The sequence below is a fragment of the Rhipicephalus microplus genome, chromosome X (assembly GCF_043290135.1).
Source record: "Rhipicephalus microplus isolate Deutch F79 chromosome X, USDA_Rmic, whole genome shotgun sequence".
Classification (NCBI taxonomy): domain Eukaryota; kingdom Metazoa; phylum Arthropoda; class Arachnida; order Ixodida; family Ixodidae; genus Rhipicephalus; species Rhipicephalus microplus.
The window spans coordinates 117,870,746-117,895,905 of NC_134710.1; the positions used below are offsets into that span (position 1 = coordinate 117,870,746).

Here is a 25,160-nt window from a genome sequence, read left to right on the forward strand (position 1 = left end):
CCTGACGTTTTGCTATGGCTCTCTTAACTTCCTCATCCCACCAACTATTGGGTTTGTGTCTTCTTTTCCGGGGTGACTTGTCACGTGCCTTAGCAAGTTCTAGCTCAAACAGTCTAATTAGATTCGTGTATGTCCACACTGTTTTATTATCCTCATTGATTACTTTCTCGATTTGTTTGGTAGCTATTTTTATTTGCCCTTCTGAATAAAAATTCCCCAGTAGTTGCTCATGTTGTCTCCTTCCCACTTTCATTCCTCTTCCTAAATTTAGCTTGATACGTTTGTGTTCACTACCCAAACTTCTGGAGCCACGTTCATCTATGTGCATTCCTCTGAGCCTATTATACATCCTATGTGACATCAGTGCGTAATCTATCTTCGACTGAAGCCTTCCTATTTCCCATGTTATTTGCCCTTCACACTTCTCGGTACTACGATAGTTATAGCGCGAGAACAAAACGACGACACAAATCATGCCTTTCACACATATCCATTATCATTTTGCCTGTTGGGTCGGTATACTGATCTATATCTTCTATGTGCGCATTCATATCTCCTAGTATAATTATCTCACACTCTCCTCCTAATTCCTCAATATCCTTTGATATACACTCTACCATTGCCTGGTTTTCCTCTCTGGCCTTTGCTCCCGTCCACAATTACACCAAACCAAGGAGTTTTATTTGGCCTGCCACTTTCTCTTTCAGCCATAAATGTTAATTGCACTCCTGCTTGACCCTTTGCCAGTCTGTACTTTGATGAATGAATGTCCCAATACCACCGCCCTTTCAGCTGCCTTCTGTTTTATTACAATATTCCCACGCGTAGTCCAGATTGTTAGGAGGTTGTTCCATGTCCCTAAGATGTGTTTCTACAAAATCGTATACCATTGGCTTCTCCTCCTATAGCTGTTCTTTTATCTCTTCCCACTTCAGCCTGTTCCTGCCACCCTGGATGTTAATATACCGTACGTCTGAATTGGCTCGGCCCTCGTGGCTCCACCGCCACCCCTATAGAGCCCCATCTGATGGCATGGGAGAGTTTACACCATAAGCCGAGTCCTTCGTTCCGTACAAGGGTGCGGAGCGAAGCCTTGACAGAATAAAGACATTACTTTAGAAGAGTAAGGTGTGGGGCTAATTGGTTTTTGCATGATTAAAATACTGTGGCACAGTTGCTAGGACGAAAGAAGCTATATAGGGAGGACACACGTTGCATTTTGCGGGCATTTGCAGTTAGTAGGAAAACACTAAAAATTAACAGATATAAAGCTCTAAACTGTCTAATCAGACGCTTTGCAAACCGATGAACAACCTTCTTTTGGAATACCTGGCCCATTTTCGTTGCTTAAAAGGTTAGTTGATGAAAGGGACATTTTAAAAGCGCCCGTTTCCAACGGGCGTCAGAATATGTAACTATCATAATGGCTCCGGGGTTGAAAGCCGGTACCCCACTACAAAAGACACACACGCTACTGCGCTTTTTTTCTTAAGGCCACTTACAGTGGGTTCATAGCAAATTCGAAAAGGTTGTTTGCACTAAATGTTTGAAATACGCACTAAGAACAGAATATCACTATCGCGTTCAATTCCTAAAGGCGAAGCTTTAGGGACCCCTAATTTTTTAACGCCCGTTCGCAATGGACGCTTGACCACGCATATATTACTGCAATATTTCATGTCGCATTGCGAAGTATATATACAGGACGCGCGTGTTCAAATTTTGCTCAAAAAGTCGCCACTCAGTGATGGGGCCTCGTAATAAAGAATGCTAATAGCGTAAAGCCCCCCGGAATACTGTACCATTCATAACCTATAAGCTATATTGACGCTCTTTAATGCCAGTCGTAGGCTGCTGCAGATGCGGAACTAAATCTGTCTAATGACAAGACCTGAAAGGAAGAAAGGAATGCACTGGCCTCCGTTGTGCGCTGATTGGAGCGGTGTGTGCGTCGGGCCTTTCGCTTTTTTTGCAACGTTTTTTTTTTTTTATGTCGCGGTGCTAGGAAGAACACAACACCCGGAGCGCGAGTTCCCACCAAATTGCAGCTATTTCCTTTCGAGGACTAGCTGAAAGACTACTATGCAAAGTGACGCGCATACATTGAGCAGCATTTCCTTTGCGTCCCGCCACCGAGAATTTCATGCGTACTCGTAAGTGGCATTTTATTTCCTTTCACATTGACAGTTTTGTCTCTTGACGAATGGAGGCGGAAATGTTGTAGGCCCGTGTACTCAGATTTGGGTGCTCGTTAAAGAACCCGAGGTGGTCGAAATTTCCGGAGCCCTCCACTACGGCGTCTCTCATATTCATATGGTGGTTTTGGGACGTTAAACCCCACAAATCAATCAATCAATCAATCAATCAATCAATCAATCAATCAATCAATCAATCAATCAATCAATCAATGTATCTTGACGAAATTCACTTTGATCTGCGCAACTGGTGTGTTGATCCGGTAGTCTCTTCTAGCTGACGGATAAGAATGGTTCAGGTGAACGGCTGTTGTATCAGTCGTTGATCGTTTATACGCCTTTCGTGTTTTTTTGCTTTATTATTTATATTGAAAGAGCGTGACAAATATTGCTTTTTTTTCTTTTAGGGAGCACTGCAACAAGGACTGCAAAAAGTGTGGGTAGCGTGATGCACTGGTATCGCCGCACTGAAAGGAAGTCTGGTAAAATGCATGCTTGGTTTCGGAAGCCGTACGCAATTTTATACGTTATAGTAGGTCGAAAATGAGCTGTAAACGCCACCTGAAAAATATCTGCCTGGCCCGCTTTGAAGGTAAGATGTGTTGTCCTTAATTTATTTGTTGTATTTTTTTCTTTTACAGCGACATATTACGAGAAAATTGTGCGCTCTGAGGCTTCAAGCACGTCTCAAGGTATCAACGCAGTGACATAATTATTGTACGCGGACAATTTTCTTATTTGTGTATATACCGACAAAATTATTTTACCGAAGTGTGTGAATAAAGCTTATAAACGCATGCGACTGTGTAACTAGTCAAGTAAATAGTCGGCCGTTCTCTAAGTATTAATCATTCTGTTTGTTCTTTTCAGCTTCTCCCAGCAACAGAACGATAAAAGCATCACATCTCGGTGGTGAAATGTCGCACACTGAATACCTATTGACGGCCAAGAGCACGGGCATTGACCGAAAGAAAGAACTGATCTAACAGAATTACCACTCCATAGACTGTGTAGTTGAGTGTAGCAGTTTGGGCTAGTTGGCATGACATGACGATAGTTATAGCGCGAGAACAGAACGACGCCTTCTTGTCGTTTTGTCGTCGTTCTGTGCTCGCGCTGTAACTATGATAACTATCGTCATGCATAGTTGAGTCGCTCAAGGCCTGCTGCAAATCATTCCATGCTAACAATGTTGCATAAGGAAATGGTGAACTTATATAACGGCGAAATAAACATATAAAGTGAGGAAGCTTACGTTCAAATCTTTCTTTAATTGCGTGTTACGTACTTGCACGCTAAAAAGTGCAGACTTTAGAGGCATGTAATTTCATCTTACATGTGCACTGGGCCAATGATACGTGCATAAAATACAAAGAAAAGCAGAGCAAAAAACGTTTGCAGCCGACCTGTAGCCGTCGGTACATCGTCGCTTACGTAAGGTCGGACCATATGGTCCGACCTTCCATAACTTGCGTGCGGCACACATTTGGGCTCGTCGGCCAACGCGTTCGGACGTGTGTGGACGTAGGCCTGCGTGAGGCCAATATACCGCCGCCCCAACGTCCTGCGTACGCTAGCCGCTTGGGTACCCAGCACTAAAACTCCCTATTAGGGAGTTTTAGTAATAGGAAGTCCCTATTAGGGAGTTTTAGTGCATTCTGGTTGGGTATGAGTTGGGCAAGCAACGCCGCGCGCTCCCAAGCCCGCAACGCCCCAAGAGAATGCGTACCCAGCACTAAAACTCCCTATTGTCAATCCCCAAGACCGGCCCTACGTTGATTATCAAAGTTGGGCCAACCTAAGAGCAGCTGGCGAGTGATGACGGGCCGACATTCCGCCAAGGCTAAATTGTTGTTTGGGTAAGGATGTTTTGAAAGAATAGGCAGTTTTTATGAAATAGGGTATGGAGAGATAGCGTTCGTTGGGTACGGTATGCTATTTTCGTAACCTAACGTGAGTGCTAAAGTGTATAACATATTATGACGCATGGCATGGGGAGTGGCGACAAACGCTGACTCAGAGCTATGTCATCCCTATTTTAAAACTGCCGAAATAAGGTCACCGAAATCCGCTTTGCGGTGCGTATACCTCGTTGTAAAGTGCCACGTTGCCTTATTGGCTCATGAAAACTTCGCTAATGTACCTATTCCCACTGTATACACTCCACGAGACGGTCAAAGTGTACGGAGCCCTCCACAACGGCGACTCTCACAATCGTATCGTGATATACACAAGACCTGCATGACTTTTCTCAATACCCCAATCGGCGCAAACGTCACCCGAACCGCCTTAGCGAATCCTGTTTTGACAGCACGGCGAGGAGCTGCCATTTAGGTCATTCGATGCAATAAGTTCTCGCGTGCGGGCCGCTGTTTCAGCCATGGTCAAGCCACCCTCGTCACGTCATGTGCAGCTTGCAAGACACGCAGAAAGACTGCAAGGCCGATTCATTGCGTGCAGCGACACGCCGCCAACGCTGCGATGCGTGCCCCGCGTTGGCGGCTTCCACCAAAATGCGCTGACTACTATCGGAAAGGGTGAAATGTTGCGGCAACTACGGCAATTTCCCAGCGGATTATTTTTTTTACTAAGTAAACGCAATGCTTTCTCAAAATGTTGCTTTCTCTCTACAGTGACTAGGAACCGGAATTTCATGGCGTCCACGCGGAAAAACTCACCCCTACAGAGTGAGAGCGTAAGATACTAGAGCAAAAGCAAACACACGTCGCCGCTCGCTCCGAGCGAAGTGGCAATGGAAGGTTTTCGAAGCTATCCTCCTCCTCCCGGCCGGAGCGAGCGTGGGAGGTGGCAGGTTCGTCCTTCTTTCTTGTGTGTTTTGTCTCAGTCGCTTGTGTGGATCAATTACAGAAAGACAAACTGCCGTTTTTTATATTGAATTTCACTTCTTTCCAAAAGAGGTAGCATCGTGTTGTGCGCACTCCTGCTCCTGATCGAGCAACGCTCCGATCAGGACAAGTAACAACCACCGACACCGATCAAGAATAAGTTGCCCCCCCCCCCCCCCTTTCCCCGTGTGGTAGTGTCCACCCCAGGGGTCCTGGTGTTTCTAAAGTGGTCCGAAAATTCTCAAAAGAAGGGATCAGTGATATGTGCTCGATACCCTCGCCCATTAGTTTTTCTGTGGCGGCCAACATCTAGAGGCAATGAATAAAGATATTAAGATGCTTATGATTGGAGGAGACTCCCCCGCCACGGTGGTCTAGTGGCTAAGGTACTCGGCTGCTGACCCGCCGTTCACGGGATCAAATCCCGACTGAGGCGGCTGTATTTACAATGGAAGCGGAAATGTTGTAGGCCCGCGTGCTCAGATTTGGGTGCACGTTAAAGAACCCCAGGCGGTCGAAATTTCCGGAGCCCTCCACTACGGCGTCTCTCATAATCATATGGTGGTTTTGGGACGCTAAACCCCACATATCAATCGATTGGAGGAGACAGGCAATAGAAATAAATGGAAAAATTGAAGTCCTTCGTGGTAAGACCCCACAGTCGCTTTGACATTTTCAAGAATCGGCCATCGGTAAACTTTGCGTAATGATGACATTCGACAAACTTCACTGGCGGAACTGCAAGTTCCCACGGTGTTTCGTACCCGTATGAAACCTTATGGCGATTTCCACATCGAGACACACGGTATAAACCCACGTCGTTATCAGCCATCGATTTATATACTCGTCTCTTTGGTGTGTGGGTTGCGCTTGCATTAGTAATTCAGATAGGGCAGGGCAGCATCGAATTCGATACTGCTCAGCCCGGCCAAGTTATAGTATACTCTTTAAGAATCTTGTATCTATAGCGTGACACCCCTCGAAAGACGAATATCTGTATTGGTATTACCGATACATTCAATAATGTGTCGTTTATCTTGAGATACAAGACACTGCTCTCGCAACACTATACCATGCGAAACAATAATCGCTGACAGAACTCTGCTGCTCACGCTGTACTAAACCACCGGAATAAAAGTATAAGGGCAGTGACAATTCAATCTTTCCGCCAGAGTCCACCAATGGCGGCGGGCAATGAGGTGTGCGCATCCATTTTGGTCGAGCAGAGCGACATGACAGCGCCCGCGCAATAGTCGACAAAAACAAGTGCGCAAACGTAGACGTTCGCGCGTTTGTCCACGTGCCTTTTGTTTTCCCTTTTTAGTTTTGTCAATCGCATGACACTTACCCTTAGCCGCTTACTAGCGCCGCGTGCTGCAATGCGTGCAGCGATGTTCGCGCAAATTGTGATGCCGCTCTACTGTGCAGTGCTTCGTTACGAAATATGAAACACGGGGTTTCTTTCTCTCTTTCGGAAGTTAACTGTCGTATTTTGAGCTAGAAGGACAATACTTTTGAGTCACTAACAGACATTCTACTAAAATTAAATGAAGTTTGCTACATTTAACCAATGTTCAAGCCGACATTTTCATGCATAGACATGTGCAGCTATACACTATGCGGGTCTAAGAAGCTATCCTATTAAGCAGCTAGAACACACTTATAAGCTCTTTCACAAGCACAAATAATGTACTTTCAGCAAGAATGAAAAACTTTTGAGATAATAAGAGACATTTCATTACAATTTTTAAAAAAATCTGCCAAATATAAGCAATTTTCAAGCACATCTTTTCGTTAATAAGTGTTCGTAACTACATTATGCGGTCTATAACAACGCGTTCGTGAATGCAGGCAGGCAGGCAAAGAACTTTAATTGATCCGGAGACGACGCTCATGCCCCCGTAGGGGGCGACATCGGTGGGCCACACACACGACGGGACGGGGAGATGCATCTCCTTGGCCATGTTATGGGCTCTATGGACAGCCCGCATACCTGGTCTTCCTTCTTTTTACTAGTGACAAGAAGAGATCGCTAGTCTTCCTCCGTTGAGGGAGACCCCGGGCTCTCGTGCAGGGCAGGACATGGCCACAGCATGTGTTGCAAAGTGCAACGCGGGTTATAACAGCGAGGGTAGCCTGGCTGTATACCGTCCATATATTTATGTATTGAAGTATCTTAAGACACAATTGGCAAGTATCGATATCGGATACAATTAGTACAATAATTCCGGCTGCGGCGGCTGCATTTCTAATGGAAGCGGAAATGTTGTAGGCCCATGTGCTCAGATTTGGGTGCACGTTAAAAAACCCCAGGTGGTCGAAATTTCCGGAGCCCTCCACTACGGCGTCTTTCATAATCATTTGGTGGTTGTGGGACGTTAAACCCCACATATCAATCAAACAATTGGTTCAATAATATTTCGTATATGTATCTCCAATACTTCTTGCCTGAATATAATATTGTATCATATCCAGATACAACTTCAAAGTATCTTTGCCAAGCAATGGTAGCAGGCATGGGGCACGTATAATGTATGACGAATATAGATGAATACAATCGCTGTCGGAAAACACACAAATATCACAGTTCCGTTACTTTTGAAAACTTCCAGACGCATTCATTGAAACAAACACCCAGTGTGATGACAAGAACCAATGCACGCACTCTGACGACAAGATATGTGTTCTGAAGTATATAGGATGCCAACTCTTATAACGGAGGAACAATGGGGTGCCTCGATGCCTCTACACGACAAACAATAATGCAGGTTGGTGGCTCTCAGGCCACTACAACGTTAAAAAGGGGGTCCCTCCTTCCATACGTATGCCAAAAAAAAAATCGCAGCATATCCACGGAGTGAATGATGATAAGTGAGGTGAAGCGCTGGAGGGTTTCAACGCTAAACCTATATATATATAGACGTATATAGACGTTGCAACGTCTATATATATATAGACGTTGCGAGGAAGGAAGCGCTGACGAAGGCTGGCCCACCAGCCGAAACGTATGTGATTATGTTTCCTCGTTAGTCGTGCTTATATATATATATATATATATATATATATATATATATATATATATATATATATATATATATATATATATATATATATATATATATATATATATATATACAGTGTTTGTCATGCCTTTGAGGATGTAGTGAACAATATTCCCGGATTGTTCACGGTTTAGCGTTGAAACCTTCCAGCGCTTCACCTCACTCATCATCATTCACTCCGTTTCGACCTAGAGTCTGGCCTGAGGCCAGACTCTAGGCCGAAACGTCGAAATAAACCGCGTTGTGACCGCTCACGGAGGATCTACTGTATATATATATATATATATATATATATATATATATATATATATATATATATATATATATATATATATATATATATATATATATATACAAGAAACTTTATTATCCGTAAGTATATAGAATTTATACGTCGCTTCCGTTCCCCCTTCATTATAATGGTTTTATGGCCGGTGAAGTGGTGGATAGGTATGGGACGTAGTGGGATGTTTGAAAGGACGAAGTAGTGGGCAGTTTGCAAAAGTGGAACTATAGGCGGTCATGTACAAACAAGGCATGGACACAGTGGGACAATCTATGGTGCTTTAACGCGCCCTTGGATACAAGTACACGACCACTGTTCATTGCATATTGTCTACTTCTCAACAGTATTTGCTTTATGATCGGTGAAGTGGTGGATCAGTGATGGGGTGTACTGGGATGTTTGCAAGGACGAAGTAGTGGGCAGTTGACAAAGGTGGAACTATATGCGGTCACATACATACATACATACATACATACATACATACATACATACATACATACATACATACATACATACATACATACATACATACATACATACATACATACATACATACATACATACATACAAGGGATGGACAGACCCACGCCTTTAGGAGCTTCACCCCTAAAATAGGTGAGCTCACTCATCATCATCATCAGCTTACTACATCGTATTCATGCCGCTTACGCGCTTAGCCCAGCCCTTCGCTCCTTGTTTGCTTGCTGGTGAAGAAGCGGGAACGTTTCTTCCCCCTTGATCTTGGTTGCGGTGGTTGTTGACACCGCAACCAATATTCGCGTATTGCGTCGCCGTGATGCACAGCATGCAATCTAAATACGACAAGAGCATACACCATGCTCCGCGTGCATTGTGGGTGCGAACGAGTCGAGAAGGATGGTAGCCTGATAGTCAGCGTATGCCATCGCAAATGCCGTGGAGCAGTCAGTGTTGTGGAGGCTGCTGCAGGCGGACTTGGGGCAAGCGCGCTGTACGGTGGAGGAGAACAGCTGAGCGCGCGTCGCATTCAGTACGTGTCCTCGTCATGTAACAGCTGCGCTAGCTAGGCTTATGTGCGGACTGCGCGACTACGTTTCCCAAACAAAATCGGGGGCGGCTGCAAACGCTGCAGCAGCATAAAGTTTAATAGTCTGTGTTATGGTAGACCAGACGGCTCGTGGCTTCATGGGGTCGCGTTGTCTCATTTTCCGAGATGCATTGAGAGGCCGCGCGTAGCGTTTGCTCACTCTCTGCGCTGTTCATCGTATATAACAGCGTTGTGAGCAGACCGGGTTATGTCTGTTGCGCGCGTTCGTAACACTGTGTTTCTTGACTTCGTTAGTGAGCAAATGCTCACCGCAATATACAGGGTGTTTGTTCGGAACTCCTCGAAAATAAAGGAAATGAAAAATTTGCTTGGTGCCTTCGTGATTACTTCTGTGGTGGTTCACATCTTACATTAGTAGACAACAATTACGACAGAAATAAATGATAGGTTATTTTTTAATTAGTAGAGCCAGGTGGTCGGGTCAAATTGTACAATTGCCGGATCTCTTGCGGGGAGCTCATTGCAGCTTTGCGATCCTGAAGAAGTGGCTCCTGCAAATTATTTCGGAGCAATGAAACTCGACAGAACTCACAGGTGAAACTGAAACTCCGACGAGCGCCACGAGCAGACCACCGGAATTACGTCACTGTTCACTACAAAGGATGCAGTGGTGTTAGTTCATCTTGATCTTCTGCATTCGTTAACGTATACGTGTGCTACACGTGCCCTATAAAGACAAGTGTTACCCGCACAACCACGAAGCGGAACGACGCTCGCTCATTTTTAATGTCACGGATGAGTAGCAAAGTTGCGCTTCTCCGCGTTTCGGTAGCGGCGGTGGAATTGGCTAGATTTCATTTTGACAGTTTGAAGACGGCTTCAATAAAATAAAAGCTTATGTCTCCATTTGAAAAGTCCTCACATGGATCATTTCTAAAAGAGTGTTTGGCGTCAGGTTCCGAGACACATATTGATAGCGATCTACATACCGGCTAAAATCTGAATAACGATCCTGAAGTATCAAGTTTTTGTCTCACGGTTACGCTTCAACACGAGGTGACCACATGGGTGCCTCGCGAAACAAATGCTAAAGGCAAGCCGCATCTGCGTGACTTACTCACACAAAGCATTATTAACGGTGCACGCTATAGGCGAGACAATGATGCGCGCACCATTTAGCAATGTCACGAACAGTCATACATTATGGGACGAGGACTGTTATGTGTGGGCCGCGGGTCGCACAAAAGAGGTAGGCGGGCCGTATGCGACCCGCGTGTATGAGACTGGTGTCGATTTCCCGCGTCAGATGCGCGCATTTATAGTTGGGGACCTCAAGGGAACATTAACGAGAAATATGAAGATGAGATGGACTGAGAAGATTCATTCAGGAATGCACACAGCTGGGTTGAGTGTGATGATTTATTATTGGACATATTTGTAAGCAAACACCGAATCTCTTTGCTCTCGGCGAATTAGAATGCGCCATGATACGTTCGCAAATGACCGATGCATGGCCATTTGCGAGTGTATGATCTCGCCATGCAAGCAGGATTGTGCGAGTCTTTACACGATCCCCCGTGATCTCGCGACAGCTCTTTGTGCGCGCGATGCCTGGCAGCAACCGACCGAAAGCGAAGCTTCGTTCTCGTCAACGGCATATGTGGCCTCTGCTTGCCGCTGCTTATGTACGCGCGTATTTCATTTTGCGTTTTTATTAAAGGGCCAGTCAACAGGCTCCGAAACGCGCAGGAAAAGCTGCCGCATTATCCCTGCGCGTGACGTCAACTCGGCGACTTGACGTAGCACGCAGCTCTTCGATCGGTCTAAACCAGGTCTCAGCAAAGAAAAGAAAAGCCAACGTCACTGATCGTCGAGTTGACGTCACTGCGCGTATAAGGAGGTTGGTCACGCGCAGGGAAAATGTGCGAGCTTTTCATGCGCGTTTAGGAGCCTGTTGACTGGCCCTTCAATGACGATTTCCTTTTGGATAACTGGAGGAGAGGCGCGGCAGGGCAGTTGCAGGGCTCCTTGATCCGCACGTGGAATGCGGCGCGCATCCAAAAAGCAGGTGAGAGGATTCCAGTGAGAAGCAATGCACCATGATATCTGAACCATCGAAGCCCCGTATAGTTCTCTGCGGGACAGTGGCATAACGCGCGTGAAATGAACACGTGCGAAAAGTTTGTTGACACGAGCCTATTGCACGGTACATGAGTGTTTTGCCCTTCCGACCCCATTAAATGGAGACTGTCATAGACGGGATAAAATCTGCTACTTCAAACACAGCAGCAAGACGCCTATTCATAAGCTTATCACGCACTATGAATGCATCTCTGAGCGATCCCCAATTAGACGTGTCTCGAGCCGGTATCAACATGGTGTTTGAAACCACACTGTATTGTGCTTCAGGATTTTGAAACAAACAATTTCATATTTGCATGGATTACATTTTCTTTTTATATTGCACGGCATCTACATCTTTACATCAAAAAGTTTACTTGCATAACAGCTGCACGAGCCCATAACTGTCAGTAATGCTAAGAGCTCCGATGAAATGCTGAATACTCTTGTTCATAAATTTCAATTGAAGTAAACCTCGATTCAGTCTTGCTTAAAGCGGCACTGAAGTAAAATAATGAATTGGCTTAGATTGATAAATTATTTTTTGAAAACTCTGGTGTCGTTAATTTCATCACCGCAAACCTTTTTAATACCAGGGTCAAAGCTTCCCTTTTAAATTTCGCGCCAAAATCAGCGCGCGCAGTCACTGAACTTTGAGTGTTTTTTGGCGAACGACGTTGGCTCAACAAAACTTTTTGAGACTTGGTTAACTTGGTACGCTGATCTCCTCAGAGGACATTGCACTTCATTTTTACGGATTAGGAACAACGTAGAACCTATAAGACACCGTCTAAATCTAGGACGCCACGGCGTTTGGTGCGGGAACATCAACGTGGCGTCGCCACCCCCCATTTTTTTGTTTCGTGCTTTCTCGCACACCAGTCGTCTTCTCTCTGTAAGCGTGACGACTTTGGAATTATCAAAGAGTAATTTACAAATATGTGAGAATAATCATTTTCATCCCAACTAACAGTTAACGAAAACGGTTTTCACAGCAAAGCTGTAAAACCCACCCTTCGCCCGTTTTGTGATGTAAACGAGAAACGATCACCATCATATGCTGGTGCACGTTCTTTTCGTCAGCTTCATGTTCTGCTTGGCTTCTCGACCGCACTCACTCTCCAGCTGCGCCGATTTATCCGGCGTGGAATGCAATAACTCGGATGGCCGAACAGAGAGACAGCAAGAAAGTGGGAGAGCAAAGAAACAGAAAAAAAAAAAAGATTGAAAGACAGAGAAAGAAATACAAAATGAAAATGAAACAGAGATCAAGACAGAAAAAGAAAAAAAGGAGAGAGAGAGAAAAGGAAAGAGCTAGAAAATAGAAGCGACAAATGCAGTGAGAGAAAACACGGAAAGATAAGAGCGAGAAAGAGAGAAAGGAATAGAATACCGCGACAGAAAACACGGAAAGATAGAGAGCAAGAAAGAGAGAAATGAATAGAAAGATACCGACGTTGTTTTTTTTAATTATGCTTTTTGGTGCATTGATTGCCAAGTGATACCCAGTCAAACCTGATTGATACCTGAGCAGTCATCATCATCGTCATCAGCCTGACTTTGTCGACTGCTAGACAAAAAGCCTCTCCCATGTTCTGCCAGTCAACTCGGTCCTGTGCTTGCTGCTGCCACTTTATACCTGCTAACTTTGAAATCTTATCTGCCCACCCATCTAATTTTCCGTCTCCCCTTAACCCGCTTGCTTTTCTGGGAATCAATCAGTTATCCTTGATGACCAGCGGTTATCCTGCCTATGCGCTACATGCCCGGCCCGTATACATTTCTTCTTTTTGATTTCAACTATGATATCTTTAAGCCCAGTTTGTTCCCTGACCCACTTTACTCTCCTCTTGTTTCTTAAGGTTACACCTATCATTTTCCTTTCCATGGTTCGCTGTGTTGTCCTCACTTTAAGCTGAACCCTCTTTGTAAGCCTCCAGGTTTCTGCTCCGTAAATAAGTACTGGCAAGATGAAGCTGTTATACACCTTCCTCTTGAGGGATAGTAGCAATCTACCAGTCATCAATTGAGAATGCTTGCCGAATGTGCTCCACCCCATTCTTATTCTTTTAGTTACTTCAATCTCGTGGTTCGGCTCTGCGGTTATTACCTGTCCTAAGTAGACATAGTCTTTTACAACTTCAAGTGCACTGTTACCTATCTCGAAGCGCTGTTCTCTTCCGAGGTTGCTGTACATTACTTTCGTTTCCTGCAGATTAATTTTAAGACCTACCTTTCTGCTCTTCTTGTCTAAACTAGTAATCATGAGTTGCAGTTTTTCCAATTCGTCCCCTGAGTTACACAGCAATGCAATGTCATCGGCGAAGCGTAGGTTACTAAGGCACCTTAAATAAGCTCTCATCCCCAACTCTTCCCATTCTAGGCCTCTGAAAACCTTCTGTCAGCATGCAGTAAATAGCATTAGCGAGATTGTATCCCCTTGTCTTACACCCTTGTTAATTAATATTCTGTCGCTTTCTTTATGGAGCACTATGGTGGAAGTCGATCCTCTGTAGATTTCTTCTAGGATGTTTAATAATGACATAGTAAAAAACGTACAAGTTAAACTTCGACTGTTTGCAGATGACTGTATACCTTACCAAGAAATTCGCAACGATGTAGATCAGGCTCTGCTGAATTCATCTTTATCTGTAATAGCTACATGGTGCCTAGAATGGCAGATGAACCTTAACATAAAAAAAACAGTTTCGATGGTCATAATACGCAAAAAGAATCCATTACCCTTTGTATACAGCATCAGCGGGCATAACTTATCGTTTGTTACTGAATGTAAATATATTGGCCTAGTGATCACGTCAGACCTTAGGTGGAATAGTCACATAGCTTACATTAAAAATTAAAAATAAAGCCATGAAAAAGCTTGGATTTCTGAGGAGAATCTTATCCAAATGCACGAGTAACATAAAATTATTGGCATACAAGACATACATTAGGCCACTGTTAGAATACGCTGCTCCTGTCTGGGGTCCCTAGAACCAGTCAACCACAAGTGAAATCAAGAGCATACAACGAAAATCAGACTCATTTTCAATTCCTATCATCGACACACATCCGTAAGTGCTTTACTACAAGATGCGAACCTTGAACCTCTAGAGACATGTTGCCATCGAGAAAGACTTAAAATGTTATACCTAATTCATCACGAATAAGTTAAAATAGACAAGGACTTGTACATCAAACCATGTGGCTGGCGCCCTACTCATTCAAATTAACTGAATATTCCTGCCGAACCAACATCTTCAAACAGTCTTTTTTTCTTCGTGCCATCCATGAATGGAATGCATTGTCTGAACATGTACTGCAGAGCCCAACCATATCGTCTTTTGTCCATGCTCTTACTAATCTATGACACAAGGTGTTTCAACACAACCATATTCTTTTTGTTGCTGAGCTGAGCGCTCAGTAATTAAGTGCTGTTTTACGCATTCGTGTCACGTTTTCCTTTTCTTTTTCATTCCTGTGTTGTTACTTTTTAAGCTACGGTTCGCTTTTTTGTTCTGTTGTTTTCTATCCATGTTACTTCCTGCAATACTTTATATACTGAAATACGTTTTTGTTTTTTTATACTGTTTCTAGTATTTCACACGCTGTATATACTGATCAAGACAGAACTCTGAATATTTTTTTTCTTTTTCCCACGATGTGTATTCACAGTTCGTTACTATTGTTTCGTTTAGCTACTTGTACAACCAACTCTTGCTCATGGCTTGCAAAGCAAGCCAGCAGAAATAAATAAATAAATATGCTTTGTAGACGCCCTGATCCGCAGTGTCTGCATGACTGCTGATATTTCTACTGAATCAAACGCCTTCTCCTAATCTATGAAGGCTATGTATGGTGGTTGGCTGTATTCTGAACATTTTTCTATCATCTCATCGATAGTATGAATGTGGTCGATTGTTCAGCAGCCTGTCCGAAATCCTGCTTGTCCCTTTGGTTGATTGAATTTTAACGTATTAATTCTGTTAGCAATTACCTTAGTAAATAGCTTGTATAGGATGGAAAGCAAGCTGATCAGCCTGTCATTTTTCGAAACCTTGTCATCTCTTCTCTCATGTATTGAGATGATGTTAACATTCTTCCAAGATTCTGGTACCGTCCCCGTCAGGAGACACTTCGTAAACAGAGTGGCTAGTTTTTCCAACAGAATCTATCCTCTGTATTTCAGCAGATCTGATGTTACCCGATCCGCACCAGCAGTTTTGCCTCTTTGCATTTCCCTCCAAGGCTTTTCTGACTTCGTCTGTCATTACTGGTGGGATGTCATCTGGGTTACTGCTAGTTCTTACATTATGGTTGTCCCGGCTACTGTACAAATCTCTGTAAAAACTCCTTTGCTATTTTACCTATCCTATTCATATCGGTAGTTACTTGTCTTTGTTTCCCCTAGAGCATACATCTGGTTTTTGCCTATCCCAAGTTTTCTCTTCACCCCTTCTACGCTTCCTCCGTTTGGGCCTAGTACCTGGCCAGTACTAGTGATTTACCATGTGATCACGCGAACATGTTGTGGAACAGTGTGTGAATGCACACAACTTTTCTCAACAGCACTGTTGAAGCTACAGAACCGCAGCCTATGCCTGCTACGTGCCAAAAAATAGTGCTTCAGTTTAATGATAATTTTCTCATCCGCGACAATAAAATAAATCCTACTTTATTGATTTTGACACTCGGACCATTGCCCAAAGTCGTAGGTAAAATACAGTTATTGTTCACGGTGCAGAAATGCTTCCATTTTTTTTTTCTATTTCTTAGCTAGCACCACCTTTTTTAGCACAACCGTTTCCCAAAGTAAACATGACGCCCATGGCTTAGTGGATCAGTGTGCGGCTGCAAACTCGCTGTCTAGTTCAAAGAAAAAACATTACTCGTAAACTAAACTGTTTCCTGAACTATTTGAATGTTTCTCCCATTCACATTTTCGTAAATGTATTTGCTACACCTGTTAACGATGCAAGCGAGAAAAAGCAAAATTAGCCGGAAGCTTCCATACTACTTGCGCTGTAACACAAATGTGCGCAGCTCCACCTCCATAATTTGCACTCCAATGTCAAGATAAGTTATCACTGAGTATAATCAAGCTAAGATTAGCCGAATATCAACCAGATCTGCTGTGCTACAGCCTAGTGTGACTCGGGGTCAGATCCAGCCACTCATTTTAGGGGGGGGGGGGGGGCAATCGCTTAAAGTAACACCAAAGAGGGGGGGGGTGGTCATTACTTTTGTTTTTACTAGTACAAAAACTCTATCATAGCATAAATACTATTAATGTGCGCTCAACAGCATCCCACTGATTTGTCCTAATGGGTGATAGCAAGTGGAGGGCAAGCACTGAAGAGAGAAGGAGGGGTGCTCACAGGCTTCGAGCAAATCAAAATCGCCCCTACTTACCCCCCTCTGGATTCGCCACTGGTGTGACTTGAGACAAGCTGTGCTAATTTCGAATAACGCGTTCGATGCTCTAACCACTGGTGCTAATTTGTCTTAGTAGGCATTGAAATAACTAAGAAATGAGGACTGAATGGATAAAAAACAACAACGAAGGCCAGCTGTACAGCCTAAAGACAGTGTAAGTGAATGCGAAAAGTTGAGAGTTGTACTACCCAGCCAATTTCATCGCTTGCTACCACATCACTGCAGCAACGAAAAGAGAGAAATGTGCAGCAGCCCCATTAATTATCACCTAACAGCTGTAACTCTATTGCAGTATCATTCAGAAACTACCATTAGCTATACGTTCATTCTGGAAGGATACTGATTTGGGCTTGTTGCTTGAACATTGCATAAAAAGAACCAACCACACAGAGTAGGGATGACAGCAAGGACACCGCCATATAACACTGTGTTGTCTTTTACTGTCATTCATATTCTATGCCTGCCTTTTTTTTTCATTTCTGTAAACTTGTACACAACTCCCACTACATAAAAAATTCTGACATCAGGGTAGTTTAGGGGTTCTGTAAGTAAAGCACCTAAAAAAGAATAGAAGTTTTTCCAGAATGGCAAAACAGAAAATGAGAAAAGTTAATAAAAAATATTGTACAAGACAATACTGAATGAACATCAACAATGCGTATAGCCTAAAGTTTATGCCAATGCTGCTCAAGCCACTGTATCAAGGGCAGCTCTACTGAGAAAGAACGGAGGCACCTCAAAACAATATGCAAGACTTTCTTTAACTATATGACAGTAGCATTCACTGTAGTGGAGTCTTTTACAGTTAATATTTCACCACTGGAAGCCTTGGATCAAGACAGAAAACAGCTTAAGCTACTTCCATGCTCAGACTTGCCCTTAGTTACGTTTTGAATTGTTTGGTACCACAGGGAAATCTATACCAAATCACATTGGCGTGGCCTGAGCCAGAAACTCTACCTCTGTTGGAAAAGTTGTACAGGACACTTAAAAAAAAAGCAATTTAAGTATTATGTGTATTTTGCCCCTTCAAGTTATTTACTGCACCATTTTAAGGTAAGCATGGAGAGTCCAGGCAGTGAATCACACATACAGCCTTTTAATACCTGACATGGCCATAAAACTTCTGCTCTTACCAAATAAGCTTTGCAAGATTATCTGTACATGCTGTTTTGCACATGCTTTGTGGGTGCATTGATTTATTATGTTGCACATGTCACAGACATTTAACAACACAAAATTGTGCGAAAGTTCCAGAGGCAAAAGGAGATAAGACATTGCCAAACACAAAAAGACAGTCTAGTTTTTGACACACTTAAAGTGGAGAGAAAACACTTGATCTTCAGATAATTACGCATGTTGACTATTCCATACACTTAAAGCCAATTAAATATGAGACTACACCAGGATCAAGAAAATAACAAATGCCTCAATATTAGATGACAGCAATCATGAACGATATACAGTGCCCATAGAGAAGTGGTCCCTGCATTACAGCATTCCTTAAACACAGCCATAATAAAAAAGACATTTCTAATAATAATATTATTATTATTATTATTATTATTATTATTATTATAGCAAGAAGTGGGCAGGTAAGTTGATAATAAATAAGCCAGGGACAATCTCATATGTTCAATAACATAGAAGATTAAGGACACTGTCAACAATGCTAACTAATTACTTCAAACTTTATTGCATTCTAATAGGTCTGCAGATTTAAAACACTAAAATGTTTTACAACATTTGCCTAGCAGTTACACTTATTATTATTAGCTTGGGAGGCACTACATTAAGTACAACGTTTTGCAATGGCAACATTTTAGAACAAGAATGTGAAAATTGACAATCACAGTATAGAGAGAAAACAAGTGTGTGTGTGTGTGTGTAAGTATATATATATATATATATATATATATATAAGGAGGGAAAGAAGTGAATACCTAAGGGATTGTTTTTCCGTGTTTTGACACTATATTAATGAGATCTAATATAGTTTTAGATCTCATTAATATAGTGTCAAAACACGAAAAAACGAGCCCTTAGGTATAGACTTCTTTCCCTTATTCATTAACAAGGGTCTCGTACTGGCAGACTTGTGCCGTTAGGTTGTATACGAGGGAATATTGGTCCCCTGCCTGCTCGTAATAAGTTCACGTGCCACGTGACGCCACACAGGCTCATAAAAGGGTGTTTCACACAAGATGCCATGGCTACAGATCAGATAGCGCTGACTAACACTCCCACGTTTAAATTCACATATTAACCCAATAATGTGGCTGGAGGGATAGCCGTCGTGACAGCTCAGTGGCTAGAGCATCGAACGCATTATTGGAAGGCTGTAGCTTCAATTCCTGCTCCCGGCAAGTTATTTTTTCATCCACTTTTCTTTCTTCTTATTTAGATTACATTGGTTCTAATAACTTCCCCTATACATTCCTTGGCATTATTGTCTGTTAGATCTCATATATATATATATATATATATATATATATATATATATATATATATATATATATATATATATATATATATATATATATATATATATATATATATATATATATATCTGTGTGTGTGTGTTATACATGCACATTACATGTCAGAGTTGTAATTAAAAAAGAAAAAGAAGCACCTACAGATTCGCAAAACAACTGTATAAATGAGAACAAGCTGCCAAACAAAATAAATGCAGCAGTGAGCACAAACAGTGAAATCCCTCAAAATATGCCCAAGATCATTGGCAAAAGGGCCTCTGCACCCTTTTCTTAATAAGCACTACATGCCATTTGTAGAAAAGGACTAGAATTTCATTCAAAACTTGAACAGGTACCAACAATGACAGCAGAGATTAAAAGCAACCTGAGATCGTCAGCTACCTTGTAATCACAACAGGACCAACAATGCACATGTAGCTTCAGCGTGGGCACATGGATCATCACGTTAATGTTAGCACAACCTACAATTTGCTGTATACCTGCATATGCACAGCTGCACTTTCCCTTCATTCTGAGCCTCAAGAAGACTATGATGTGCTGCTACCTGCCAATGACTACTGAGATGCTTTGAATTTTCCATACTCAGGCACCTTCAAATGCTGTGCTAAGTTAACCAGCAAGAACAGCGGACACTTTGAGTGTGCAGTCCTTCGCCACACCGTAAGTATGAAAAGGCAGCTACACCTGCATGAAAATACTGGCAGAAAAAAAGAGTGAAAAAAAGAGGATGCATAAATGCAGGTGGTAATCTGTCCAGCGGGAACTGTAATTTAGTGGCACCGTTTTCACGAGAGCTATGTACACTTAGAACCCGTGCGGACTCTGCATGATTAGCACGATGAAGCTGCACTTGTACATCCCTGTGCTGTGGAGGTGGCAAGGTGTGTAGAACTTGTGCGTCATAATGCAATAAATAAAGCTAACGAGTAGTTACATGGAAGCACTGGCCATCTGATAGAGGCTGCAGAAGGCACCCTTGTTGCGGCCCTCGTCCTGTAACAACTGCACGCGCACCCACTGACGCGTCTGCGATGATTGGCGAACGGCTTCCATAATGGCTTGAATGTAGAGGCCGTCTTCGAAGCTAGCAGCACTTTCTGTAGGCTCCTTGGCCCAACCAGGGGCGTTGGCACGCGAGGCGAAAGCATCTCGCAGCGCTGTGACCATCTTGACGAGTCCCTTGGCGTGCGGCTTCGGCACTACGCAGTCAGGCGCCTGCTTCAGGTCCTCGACGTCCAGGTACAGCACTTCCTCCTTGGCGCCTTTGCGCTGTCCGTGCAAATCCCCGCTGCGCACCACCAGCTTGCCGCGTGTACCGCACACCAGGAGCTCCTGGCTGAACTGGCCCGCACAGTGGCTGTTCAGCGTGACGGTTGCGTACGCCCCGTTGCTCAGCTCCATTTGGAAGGAGCAGAAGTCGTCGCTGCTCACCTGCCGAATGCCACACACCGTGTCCGTCGTCTTGGTCAACGTCCTCGTCAAGCCGTGCACGCGGACTGCGCGAAGACCCGTCACAAATGCCGCTATGTCGATGATGTGACTACCAAATGTGGACAGCACACCCCCTCCCATGGACTCTTCACACGTCCAGTCATAGCAGTCGTGGACGAGAGAACCGCAGTGTACACGAGCCTCAATTATCTGCACGGTTCCCACATAGCCGTCCTGTATCTGCCGCTTCATGTGAACGTAAGCTGGTAGGAATCGCAGACTGTGACAAAGCACCGATATGAGCGTTGGGTAGTACTGCGCTGCTCGCACCATCTTAAGTACTTCCGACTGTGACAGACCAGCGGGGCGATCACACAAAACATGCTTTCCAATTCCGAGAGCCTTGACGGCGATCTGGGCGTGTTGGTGAGGAGAGCACATGATGAACACCAAATCGACGCTCTTGCGTAGTAGTACCTCATCCTCCTTGTTCGTATAAAACGGAATGCCCAGTTCCAAAGCAGCTTCCTTCGCCGTGTCGATAGTCCGGCCCCAAATGGCTTCTACCTTGAAGCCACGAGAGCGCAAACACGGGACCAGCACTCGCACCGACTTACCAGTTCCGAAAACACCTACCCCTGGCAGCATGTTCACGACAGAAGACTGCTCGGACGCCCCGCTATAATATTTGAACCATTAGAGGGACTAGAATCCGACTCTTTAGCTTAGTAATGCCTCGGCGAAACTTCATTTAGATCACTACCACGGGCGCATCGAACGCTACTGCGAAATCCGCGCACAACGATTAAAACTAGCGATCGGTCGCAAAGCGCAGCCTGCGCCAGTAGGTAGCGCTACCTAACAAAAACTACCATCTGATAATCAGCTGGTGAAATTTTGAACGCTGCAAATCAAACTATTTTGGACAACAAAAAATGACCAACTATACGACTTAAGGTTATTGTCCCGGCAAAAGTTTAATTATTGTTAAATAAATTGAGAAAACGTTGATTCAGATTGGCTTGACTATCAAATTGACTCAGGCTCGCTCAGAAGATTCAGTCACTGGTAGTAGCAGCCTACTAGTATACTGGTAGGTGTTCCGTTATTCAGTTTTTAACGTTTACACATGATTACACGATGGTCACCGCATGGTAGTGTTATCAACCAGTGAGTTTAGCAAATTAGTCATGGTACTCTTGTAGTGCTGGGTTAAGTGTACCGTAATCCAGGCTTAGTATGCCGGCAATGCCAAGTGTCTGTAAATGTTTGACTTCTGTTGAACAAGGAAAGGACGCTCCGTAACACGGCATATATGCTTCTTTGCGTACTTTCCTCACATGAACATGTGAGGAAAAGACGTGCCTCTAAGGGCGTTCTTTCTTCAAGCTCGTACTTGCATGATGATGTACTAAACCGTTCAAGCAGTATTTTCAATGGACCAAGTTGGTCGCAGATAGTGAAAAGCAGTTCATGGCTTTAAAGGGAGACTCAACACTTCGTTGTCGGCGCTTGTGTTTCGTCTTTTTTGTATTTAGTTCTGCCAATAGATTTTGAAGCCTTGGCAAAATTCGGACCTGCTACAGTTTGGCTTGTAGTGTTCAAGCGGACTTGAATTGTATTTTTGCAGTGTTCAAGCGCGCTTGTTGGATTGGCTCTTTGTAGTGTTCATGTTGACTTATTGAATTGTCTTTACTATTAATAATGCAAACGTGTGGTACAATGGTTGTATAACAAGTTTGACTACGATTATTATCTTTTCTTATTAGCCATATATAAATAAATATAAGAAAATAAGAAGTAAGCATACGAATAATTATTTACGGACAAGTCTATGAAGACACTATTGGACACGAATGCGGCTTTTTCATGTGGAAAAGACGTATTTTTTTGAAGGTCTCTAAGCGGATTTTAACGAAATTTGCCGAAGTTTAGAGCTAAAGTTTACCGTCTATTTAAGGTATCATATAAAATATACTCCCATGCTTCTATTTTTTCTTATCAGTTATGCACCACATCTCTGAAGATGTCTCTCTTAAATGGGTAGTCTTAAAGTCCTATTCAAACTAAAGTAATTGACCATCATTATACATTGTAAAGTTTACAGAAGTGTATTTACTGCATATTTGTAAAGGAAAATAAGGTTAATTAAGTTCCAAGACGAGAAAAGTGCTAGAGAAAACATATTGTTGCAGAAAAAGTGAATAGCTTGGTCATAAGCAGCCGACGTTATTACCAAAATTTTTACTTTTTGGCAAATAAACTTCCCTTCACAATTATTCATGACAAGGAGATAAATTATTCTGAGCCACCTTTGCATGTGTATGTACAGGTCATATTGAAAAATGTGCATGACCGTACTTTACTGCCTGGTGAGAGAGTCAGAATTGCCGTTTAAGGGTCTTCCCTTGATTTAGTCAGCATTTGTAAACAAAATTTTGTGCTGTTGTAACATGAAGGGAGCATTTATTGTTGGCAATCTTCATATGAGGCACACACGGGAGTATAAGTATGCACACCACTGGAACACATGCCAAAATTTCTATTAGCACCTTCTAGTGGCTAACCATCTGCTGTCAAAAGCAGTGCTCTGCGCAACCAGAGCTACGCTTTCGACAGCAGACAGCCTGCCACTGGATGATTCAGACAGCAATTTTGTCATGCGTTTCTGTGGTCTCTACTTTTGCTCATGGGTGTACATGCAGGTGGCAAAATGCTGTAGGCCCATGCGCTCAGATTTGGGTGCACGTTAAAGAACCCCAGCTGGTCAAAATTTCTAGAGCCCTCCACTACGGCGTCTCTCATAATCATGTGGTGGTTTTGGAGCATTAAACCCCACATGTTATCGATGGGTGTACATGCAACGTTGAAAAATCATAGAATACGGGGTGACAATGGCGTCTATGTATTAACAATTGTTCATCTTCTCAAGGCAGTTAGAAGGCAAGATCACTTGTTGAGTTGGTAACTCCATTGACACCTTGTGTCCAAGTATTTGTCATTGTTTTGAGGTTCTGTCTTTAAATTTCTACCTGAAAAGGTAGTTTTGTATGACTTGTGCCATGTTGCCCCAGTGTATGTTTTGTATTGATGACCGCTAGTGATATTGAAACGAAGATGCGCGAGCCTACGGGGCGTGGAAGAAGAAGAAGAGTAGTGGAGCGGCGCCTGGACTGTGTGGTTGGGTGGAAGCGTTCTTGGCCTGTCTCAGAAGTACGCTGCTATTTCACAACGCCTTTTCACCTCATCTGTAAATAAACACAGTCACTCGCAACAGTTTGGTGGAAGGTGCCGGGTACATCGATCTGGACGACCCAGCTCTACCGATTTTGCGACGGAACAGACGCTTGGCAGGCTTGCCACGACAGCTACCAGACATGGAGGACGCGGGAGCAGGTCATAACAACCTCGTTGTTGATGAGCAACACGCTCACCCACCAGGACAAGATCGCTGCGGCATGCCGGAACGTCAGCCGAGGACCTTTTCGGGGCAGCCGGATGACGATGTTGACGACTGGCTCAAGCACTACCAAAGAGTGAGTCGCAGCAACCGCTGGAGCACTGCTAAGCAGCTCGAGAACGTGGTGTTTTTTCTCGTCGGCACCGCGTCTCTTTGGTTCGACAACCATGAGAGTGCATTGACCACATGGGACATTTTCGTGGACGAGCTGAAGAGGTGTTTTGGTGACTCAACAGCTAAGGTCAAGCAGGCGGAGCAAACGCTTTCACGCAGGGCTCAATTACCTGGCGAAACATGCACCACCTACATCGAGGCCGTCTTGAAGCTTTGCGGAATTGTGAGTGCGACCATGTGTGACGAAGACAAGGTAGGTCATCTCCTCAAGGGAATCGCGGAAGACGTGTACAATTTCCTTATCACTAAGGAAGACTTACACACACCTTCCGACTTAGGAGACACTGCCGAGCGTTTGAAACCCTAAAGAGGAGGAGAGTCCTACCAAAATTTGGACGTCTTGACAACGTGCCCACGATTGCAAGTGTCAACCTTCCATCGCAGGACGAGATCTCTTCTCTTATAAGACGAGTAGTTAAGGAAGAACTTGCTCAACTGCAAGCTGTGGACACCGCTAGTGTCTGCCATCAGTGTGCATTCGACCAACGGCCCCGTGAACCACTGGTACCTCGGATGCGACAGAGCTACTTTGAGCCTCGCCCGAATTACACCGATCGGTTCGAACGGAGGAGTGAACGACCACTCGGAAACCAGGAACGCAGGCAAGCTGCGTCACAGCGATTC

At 43.8% G+C, this 25,160-nt stretch overlaps 2 protein-coding genes across 2 annotated transcripts in view; one reads left to right on the forward strand and one right to left on the reverse strand.

Annotated features, from left to right (window-relative positions):
* Positions 1-18,052: 18,052 nt before the first annotated feature.
* On the reverse strand, positions 18,053-21,817 carry LOC119176358 (glucose-fructose oxidoreductase domain-containing protein 1). Its single transcript, XM_037427603.2, has one exon. It carries the CDS (start codon positions 21,548-21,550, stop codon positions 20,402-20,404), a length of 1,149 nt encoding a protein of 382 aa, XP_037283500.1. The 5' UTR covers positions 21,551-21,817; the 3' UTR covers positions 18,053-20,401.
* Positions 21,818-21,963: 146 nt separating this feature from the next.
* LOC119176357 (protein BANP) overlaps positions 21,964-25,160 on the forward strand; it is a 56,758-nt gene continuing 53,561 nt past the window's right edge. The window contains exon 1 of the mRNA XM_037427598.2: positions 21,964-22,072. Within this exon, the coding sequence (XP_037283495.1) occupies positions 22,032-22,072 (41 nt within the window). The 5' untranslated portion in view covers positions 21,964-22,031. The remainder of the gene's footprint in view (positions 22,073-25,160) is intronic.